Source organism: Lepidothrix coronata, unplaced genomic scaffold, assembly GCF_001604755.1.
Source record: "Lepidothrix coronata isolate B3197 unplaced genomic scaffold, Lepidothrix_coronata-1.0 Scaffold14, whole genome shotgun sequence".
Classification (NCBI taxonomy): Eukaryota; Metazoa; Chordata; class Aves; order Passeriformes; family Pipridae; genus Lepidothrix; species Lepidothrix coronata.
Window position 1 is genome coordinate 2,252,617 of NW_016690194.1, and position 9,002 is coordinate 2,261,618.

General features: G+C 39.2%; 1 protein-coding gene across 1 annotated transcript; it reads right to left on the minus strand.

The window, feature by feature from the left end:
* Window positions 1-295: 295 nt before the first annotated feature.
* RFK (riboflavin kinase) lies at window positions 296-5,350 on the minus strand. Its single transcript, XM_017806262.1, has 4 exons — window positions 5,048-5,350; window positions 3,308-3,459; window positions 1,896-1,998; window positions 296-1,349 (listed from the first exon to the last, which is right to left on the minus strand). The coding sequence occupies exons 1-4, from the start codon at window positions 5,298-5,300 to the stop codon at window positions 1,219-1,221; spliced, it is 639 nt and encodes a 212-aa protein (XP_017661751.1). The 5' UTR covers window positions 5,301-5,350; the 3' UTR covers window positions 296-1,218.
* Between the last annotated feature and the right edge of the window lie 3,652 nt (window positions 5,351-9,002).

The following is a 9,002-nucleotide window of genomic DNA, read 5'->3' on the forward strand; positions in this document are numbered from 1 at the left end:
ATCAATTCTGATAGTACTCCCTCCATTTACCTATCACAGAATAGTCAGGGTTGGAAGGGAGCTTCTGAGATCTAGTCAAATCCCCATTTGTATTCCTGCATTTCAGAGTAGCACTGTCTGCAACTACTTGTAATAAATAACGAATATCCACTACAGCGTTGACATATTATGCAATGAATCCCCAATGGCTTTCATTTGTGTACTTGTCTACTTGGTCAGCCAAAACTTTGGCTCTTACCTGCACTTAGTGCAGAGCATTAGTGAGATTTTTCTGTGCCTTACAATAATGCCAGCCTTGAAGTCAGACCATTTTATTGACAGTGCAGAGAAAGACCTCAAGATTTTCCCCATTTTCTCATAACAAATACCAGCAGCATATAAAATGCAGATTTGCCTCTCACTACCTATTTTCCCTTAAGGCCCAATGAGCAGAAATCTTGTTATATTGTTCCTGCATCTTTTGCCCCTGAACTTTTTTACAGTTTATCGACTTTCACATTCATTTCCTGAAATTAAGTGAAACACCCCCCAGAAGTAAACTACACAGGTCATGTGCTATCATATGTACAAGCAACTATGAAAAAGTACAGCTCAGATTCCAGTAACATAATGAGCAACAGTGATTTCCTCCATTTCAAATAAACTTAAAATAAATAATTTCAATTAAAGTAAGAGCTTAAACTATGACAGCAATGTAGTATATAAAAAATAAGACCTATAGAGAATTAATCTTGCTATTGTTACCTGATCATATCTAACCACAGGAAATTTCTGACTCAATCAACAGCAAAATTTCCTAAGCTAAAATCCAGATCTAAAAATGACATAAAACAGAGAAGAAGCTGGAATAACATTCTCTATGTTAAAAACAGACATTCTTCATTAACTGAACTATCCATACCCTAGGTTTACAATTAACTTTGGTCATGTTCTGAATATACTCCACTTTCTGAACAACTGGCAACTTTAGGATACAGAATTTATCTGTAAGGACCTATTACAGCCTTCTAGTCCTTTTGCATGACTGGGTGAATGTTGAATTAACCAAAGAAAACTGAAATCATCTTATATGATTGGTTTTAATCTCAGTTACCTAACAGACATATGACAAAAAAGCACCTATGAAAGCAGTGCAAATGTAAAGGCTCCATGACAGGGAAAGAAAATAAGAAAAAGAAGTTCAAACAAACAAACAAATAAAAAACTGTATTGGTTTTCTCAGTGGTTGTTTACTATTTTGCCTTCTGGCAGATGAAAGAAGTTATCTTCTTTGAGTTTAAGATGTTCTGCTAAATCTAGCTGTCTTTTTGCTTCTTCAATGTCTTCCTGAATTGCTGAAATGAGCGCCTCTGAAAAAAATAAGAATATGGGTATTTAAAAGTTGGTCTGAATTTTGAACACAGAATCAAGTGAAAACATGGGGTACCACAAAATATCAAAAAACAATCACAGAAGTAGAATATAACTACGAGGTCTAAAGGCAGAGTTCTTTGGGTTTTCGAACATGACAGAGTTGCATTTTTACTTCTTACAAGCACTACTCTCTTGCTTTTCCAAAAGACTTTAGCAGTTCTGTTTCAATACTAATAGTATTGAAATACTACCAGTATTGAAATACTACTGCATTTAAAAGAGAAATGAACACATTCAACTGATGCTTCTGCAACAAGTCCTTGATTTTAAATTACTCCACAGACAAGTGACTGAAAAATAGTTTTCTAGTGGAAGATGTGGGGGTATGGTTTTGGGTTTTTTAGATAATGAAAACGTTTTACTGAAATTTCAAAGGTTAATAGATAAAACATCTCATAACAGAAGGAAAGACAGGGAAGACATAGAACTTGCATGAGTAAGACATAAAAGAGATTAGTTCGAGGGAGACCTCCAATACTGACCTAAGGAATCAAAGTTTTTTTCCGGTCGAATATATCCAACTATGACTATACTAAGAATTTCTCCATAAAAGTCTTCCTTGAAGGTGTGGATAATATGTGTTTCCTAAAGGAAGAGAAATAAGTGGGCATTTATTATGAACTTAAGAGTTTCTTTCCCTCTCTGTAAGCATGTTGACCTAATATCCATCATTCAAATTTTCCTCAACAGAGAACAATAAAAGGGACATTTAGTTTAGAATGTACAATGGAAGATTAAAACACTAGGGCTTTAGCTTATGTCACGAAGAATTGCATTTTGCATGAAATTTAAAAAAACTACTCACTTAAAAAGTATTCTGATAGCCAAAAGGGAGAAAAAAAAACAAACCAGAGAGATGTTACTCACTAGAAATGCTTCACCACTTCTCAGAGGTAATATTTCCAAGGCAGGAAATCCCAAACAAAGCTTAATGTTTCAACATCAAGTTGATGCATCCAAATAACTATGAAGATTTTGATTGAAGCAGTTGGCTTAAGGTGACCTTTTACAACTAGTTCACATTGGAATTTAATGATAAAATTCAAGAACAAGTGCAGGTTGAAACACAGTTCCACCTCACACTCAAAAACATTTTATTCACATCTGCCTCTTCAAAGTAGGCTGACCCATAGCATATACCAGCAGAGCTATCATATGAGAAGCTTTGAACTACTTGCTCAGGAAACTTATCTGCAAAAATTTTTAAAAGTATACATTTGCCTAAGACAAACACTTAATAGCAGAGATTCACACCCAAACAAAATTGTTTTCAATAAATAAAACAGAGCTCTGCAAGACTCAGGGAAAGCACCAGCACCTGACAGGAAGAAAATCACAGATCGAGATTTTAACTTCTCCATCCTATTATTACACACCTTCAAATATTTATTCGTATATAAAGCCACACCACCTCATGTTTGGATTCCATAATTTAAGAGAAGTATTAATAAAAAAATCATTAAAAATTAAGATGCTCCAACATCTCTTATTTGAAAAGCAGATACACTGCAGAAAACTATAGATTACTAGTATGTTGCAGCTCACGCTAGGGCTCTCATAAGCAGTAAATTCAATGCATTTATCAACTTATGCTTAACTTGCTATCAGCAACTCGAGCAACCCTCATTTCAAGTAGTGTTATACTTTTATTTCAGAAATAATTAAGAAATGGTGGAATAGAAAGAAGAAAATAAATTTTAATCACCTACATGTCTATACTTGGGGGATAGAGAGAGTATATTCTTTATAGAAGATAAATATGATATAGATACCAAATGCATTTCTAAGAGCAAATTCCTAGATCTCATTCATGAATTAAATTCTACTTATCTTATTAAAATTCAACATCTGGCTCGTGTTACAATAAAAATCCCACACAAAGCAAAATTCTTACCACTGATTTCTTAGTATTCCTGTAGAAAGGGTTCCATCCTATGCTCAAAACCATTTTATGTACATCTCCATTTCCAACACAGGCCCATCCATAGTATATACCAGTAGAGATATCAGGTGGAAAGCTTTCAACCACTTGCTCAGAAAAGTTAGCTGCAAAAATTTTAGAAAGTGTAAAATGGGAGTGAATGTGTAAGTCAAGGACATAACAGGATCTTCAAATACTGAAAAGCCAAACTCTGCCTACGTACTACTTATAAATGTAACGCCGGCATTCATGAGAATAATGCAACATGCCATTTGGCAAAGTATAAAACAGCTTCATAAAATTCAGCCCCTGTGGCAATACCAGAGGTATTACATCTATCTCACATTGGTCTCTTTAGTCACGAGCGCGCTTGTAGCAAATGTGGGTAGAGTCCTTCCCAAATCTTCATTCGCGAAGCCTAGCCATGGTGATGACATCTTTTACACATGCTGTATTTTACAGTTCACTTTCTATTCTTCAATAATAATTAACAAACATGCCATATATCCAGTCAGGATGCATTTCACCTTTAGGATAACTATCATAGCTTTAATATGGTGAAAGATGAAAATTAAGTTTCTTCTGCACTATAAAGCAGCATCCTAGAACTATTTACTAGTTAGTAAAATACTTACCTATGAAATAAAATATGCAGGAATAAATGCGATTATTATTTAACCACTTCTCAATTTTGTACAAGTTGCCTTTTGGAGACATCTGTGGATTTCTGTGATTTTCTTTGAAAACTACAAAATTATAGCAAAATGAAATTCCCCTCTGATTGAATTTAACATTCTCTCAAAAATAATATCCTACTTCTATTTACCAAGTGGGTAAATGTCTTCATGCAAGATATGAAGTTGATTTAAAATATACATTTTAGCAAAGCTAAAAAACAATGACCCCCCTTCCCTGTTCCACAGTACCAACACAGCATTTATAAGCAATCAAGGAAAAAACGTGAAATCCTGTCAGAAATTCAGCACCACGAGAATGGTCTCGCAGAGTTTCACAGCTGTTACAATTAGTGCAATATGACTGCTGACTTCAGTGGCTGTTTAAGGCATTCAGACAACTGAGAAAGATAAGGAATAGGCAAATATATTCGCTGTAGGCGAAGCCCACCTACTCGGTTTTAACCTCTGCTTTATTCCCCCTGAACTTTTCTCCTTAAAGCGATTCCCAATACCTACTCCCTTTCTTGTTCTGAGATTTATCTGAACGGTGCCATAGCACCGTGCATGTGATCACTTATCTACATCCTGTAGACCATCATGACTAGACAGAGATCGTTCAGAGAAACCTCTTAACAGACCGAGGGGCGGGGAATAACACAAAAGGAGAATGCAAGACTCTAAGCAATGCAGGAGGGGGAAAAAGCCTCAGGGAAAGGCTGACACGGCACAAGGCAGGGCTGTTTTCGGGAAGCCAAGTCACGACAATAAGGCAGCAGTGCAGGGCAGCCGGGCGGCTCCTGGGCTGAGGCGAGCTTAGTCACGGCGCTCCCGCACCCTGACGGGCAGGAGCACGGTGCGGATGCGGGTCCGGCTGCGCTCGGGGCCTGACAGGGACCGGCTGCAGAACCCCCGGCCTGGGCTCTCGCCGGCGGGAGCGCTCCCAGGGCTCCGTGCGGACCCCCCGCCAGGCCCAGCCGAGCCAGGCGGACACCCCTCCCGTGCCCTTCCCGGGAGGTGCCGCCCCCGCCCCGCTCACCGGTGGGGATGCCCAACTCCTTGGAGCCTCTGCCGAAGCCCTTCACCACCTCCCCGCGGCAGAAGTACGGCAGGTGCCTCATGGCGCAGGGCAGAGCCGCCAGCCCAGCGCCGCCGCACCGCTCCGCCGCTACCCCTTCGCACAGGGCGCTACCAACCGCACGGGAGGATAGGGCGGGGCGCTCTTGCTTTCTATCCATACGGCTCTCCGCGGGGCCTGCCCGCCCTCCGGAATGGGCCCGTCCGCCCCGCATGCCCAGTGCGCTGTATCCGGCGCCCGGGAGGCGGTCTCGGGCGGAGCGCGAGGGTCGGCGCTGTGGAGGGCGGCGGGCGCGGTCCCGTGTTCGGTAACAGCCGTGGCCTTCGCTCCTGCCCGCGGGACTCTCACGCTCCGCGCCCCGGGGACAGCAGGGCCCGGTCCCTCCTGCGGCTTCGTGCCATGGAAACTGAGCAGTGGCAGCTGTGACTGCTGCACCAGCTGCCACATCCTGACCCTCTCATCTGAAAGGCTGTGCACCCAGGGCCCACGCGATAAGGATCGCCGCTCCCTTGGTAACTCTGGGTTTGCCTTTTCGTTTAGAAAAGGCCAGATGCTTCAGTGCACAGCAGACATTTGTGAAAACTCTGAGAGCAGAACTTTTTGTTATATGGTAGTAACCAACTGTAGTTGCTTGTTTAAGAAAAAAAAGGGTCAAACTGAAACAAAACCAAAAACTCTAAACATTTTTACTCACCTCTGATTTACCATCATGCTCACATTCCTTTTCTGTCATTATCACCGGTAGTGCAGGGATCTCCTTTGGACAAAAAAAGCACCAAGACAGAAGTGCTCTTCCTGTGTTCACTCTATATAACTTAAAGGAAAATGAAGGGTAACAGAGCATTTCCCTTCCTTCAATTCCTGTCTCCAGTTGTTCTTTATCTTTTTATGTTGATAAAGCTCTTTAATGTATTTAGGTGATTAAAACTCCTTCCTATGGCCCTCATCTGGCTCAAATAAATTTGAGTTTCTCTAAGTTCAAAATAGTATTAAGTGTGAAAAATGTCTATAATCTTTGTAAATTACAGAGCAGCTAGCCTGCCAGCAGACAGTCTGTTTGTATCACTGATACATAAGGCCATTTGAGTTCTAGTGTCTCATTCAGCACTGCTGTTCTGCACATAAGCATATTTGTGTTTAAACGCATAAGTATCTAGAAACACCATCAAAATCCCTGAAGTGAATTTGAAGTCTTTTCCCCCTTCTAGAACACAGTTGCTGATTTCACCAGTTTGATACAGGTTTCATTCGCGAAGCCTAGCCATGATGACAAGAATATTTCAGGACTTCCTTCTAATTTGGTTAGCTATTTTTTAATGGGGAAAAGCTTGTAAACATCTATGACTTGTGCTAGTATTTAATTGCATTCCAAGTAAATAACTTTTGCAAAACGGGACCTGTTCTGAGAAACTGACTTATATGTCATACTTATAAAACACTGACTGTTACCACTTCACGGAAGCTGAGGTCACAAGCTATTTTAGATAAGGCAAAAACAAATTTTAAAAGCGATTGTACCTTAAACTTAACTTCTTCAGTTTCTTTTATCTCAATTCCCCACCATCTTTTTTAGGCAAATGTTTAAATTCATTACTTCAGTAGCTTTTGAGTAGCTTTGACCGACTTAGACAATCACCATATATGTAGCTGTTACTGAGTAACAGTGGTGGTAGAATATATGTAAGCAGGAAAAGTGGGAGAGAAAGATATCCTGAGTATGTACTACCAGATCTATTCTGTTCTGCTGTCTCTGAGCATGTAGAAAATACCGTTACAAAAAGTGTTTTAAGTGGTATTTCATAACGGAAGTGTCTTGAATATTAAGACCAAATCTTGAAGTCATTGCCTAGTTGCTTAACTAACGACAGACCATTAACAGCTGACAGTGTGACCCCATGGCCACTAGTTTATTTCAGCCGAAGCAGAAGAAACAAAAGCAAAAAAACCTTATTTTCCAAAACTTATTTCTTCCTGATAGTAATGAATAATGCAGCAGGTTCGTATTTAAGGACATACATATTTGTGTTCTTTCCTCTCCTCCCTACGCCTTTTTTTTTTTTTTTTTTTGGAACGAATCTGTCTTTTCAGAACAAATGTTGATGTTCTTGTGACATCCACAAGATGGCATGCATGGAATTCTTTTTCAGCGTCTATAGGTTTGGGCAAAAGGTTTACAACCTTAGTCACCAAGAAGACCTTGAGAAATACTAAGTCGAGGAACTATTTGTTTAAGAACTACGTGGTTAATTAATTTCACAGAAGTCTAAACGACGATTTCTCTCTCATTCTGTCAAATAGTTGAAACATTTTTAATTTTTATCAGTTTTCATGATGGGTAGCTGTGATCCAGCTACATTAACCCCCCTTGATACTACACCCTTGTTTTTCTTCTGTTATTAATTATATGTAGTTTATATTGGAGAGGGGGGATCTTGAACGAGTAGAATTTAGTTAACCAAAATTTAGAGTACTTAATTCTGCTAAAATTTAGTAGAGTTAGTAGACATGTTTCCTCCAAAAGTGTCATCAAATTTTAGTGATGAGCATGTCTGCTGGCATTGTCAGTCAACAGAAGAACAGTTTGATAGTTCCTACTTGCAGTGAGAAAACTCGTTCTATTTCAGGCAGCTAGGGAGGAACTTCTGTTCCCTGCTTATACTACTGTACCTACAGTTATTGTTGTTAGTGGAAGGCATTTATATTTTTTTCCTAGGATGTATATACAGCCATAGAAACCAGAATAAAGAAAGCAGAGCATGTGTTATGTTTAAGGCCTATGTCAGGGTACCTGATTGAATATAAGCTTTACGGACTCATCATACTAACCAATATTTATTGCACTGCAGAACATACTCTGTTCCTGTTGGTTTGCAGTAAAATGTAAGACTTGTATCGCATCACAACCCTGTGCCAGAGTCCCGTCTCCTGCTCACATGCTGCGAAAGCTTGCATTTTTATGCAGGGCTTAAGGTGAGAGCAGGAATATCCTGTTTCCTCCATGTGATACGGAAAAATAGCAAAACCATATCTGCTGGATACTGGGATATTCTAGCCAGACTGGAAATTCTGGTTACACTAGGCTCAGTGAAATATTCAGGAGCTGACTCAGAGAAAAAAATGCCATATAGTAAAACTAGTAGCAGTTTATCCAGCTCCTTGGAAGTTTCCATTCCCAGAGTGACAAAACTCTCATTGATTCAGGAGTTCAATTCAAGGACACTCTGGCAATCCTTAATATTAGTGTGCTGAAACCAGGTGATGAAATAAAGATATGTACTAAACAGTCATGTAAGAATGTCTAACAAATACCTGCTTTGAAAGTATTTTTTCTGTATTTTAGTCTGGAATAGGAAACCAGAGAAGTTAATTTTTTCTTCTTTTTTTCTTTTCTTTTTTTGTTCTTTTTCTTTATTATTTTTAACAGTCTGAAGTTTTGTTCTAGTTAAATAGACCTAGGTATTTCTCTGAGGAGAAATACCTGAACTTTATTGTAATGGCTATCGAAGACTGCATTAGATTACAGTGAAGCAACAGGTATGATTAATGTCTGCATAATAAGGCATAGGTGATATTATCTACTGAACATCTTCTGGTAATGACCAATCATTCTAGCAACTACCATTTGTATGGTACTAAACTAGTTTGATTACTATTGGTTCAATTCAGATATTGCAGAAATATAACATAAAGGCATAAAGCTTCATGCTTTTTGAAAGCTTATATCCATGTGTTCAAAAATTCCTTCAGCCTTTGAATCACTATTTCTCTCTCTACTGCCTTTTCTCCACACTAAACCCCCAACTAGCTTCTTAAAAATGCATAGCATTGCTTTCAACTAGCTTCCCCTTTTCTCTGCACAGCACTGTATTGTGCCATGTGGACCCGCTTCATGTTTAGTGCTCAAAATTCTCAAAAT

What these genes read in the sequence shown, in the direction of transcription:
- RFK (XM_017806262.1), bottom strand. Translation starts at nt 5,300, where the DNA reads ATGCGGGGCGGACGGGCCCATTCCGGAGGGCGGGCAGGCCCCGCGGAG. An exon ending in GGAGTTGGGCATCCCCACCG is followed by an intron (nt 3,460 to 5,047) that starts GTGAGCGGGGCG and finishes AAATTTTTGCAG; the next exon opens with CTAACTTTTCTGAGCAAGTG. An exon ending in GGAATACTAAGAAATCAGTG is followed by an intron (nt 1,999 to 3,307) that starts GTAAGAATTTTG and finishes CTCTTCCTTTAG; the next exon opens with GAAACACATATTATCCACAC.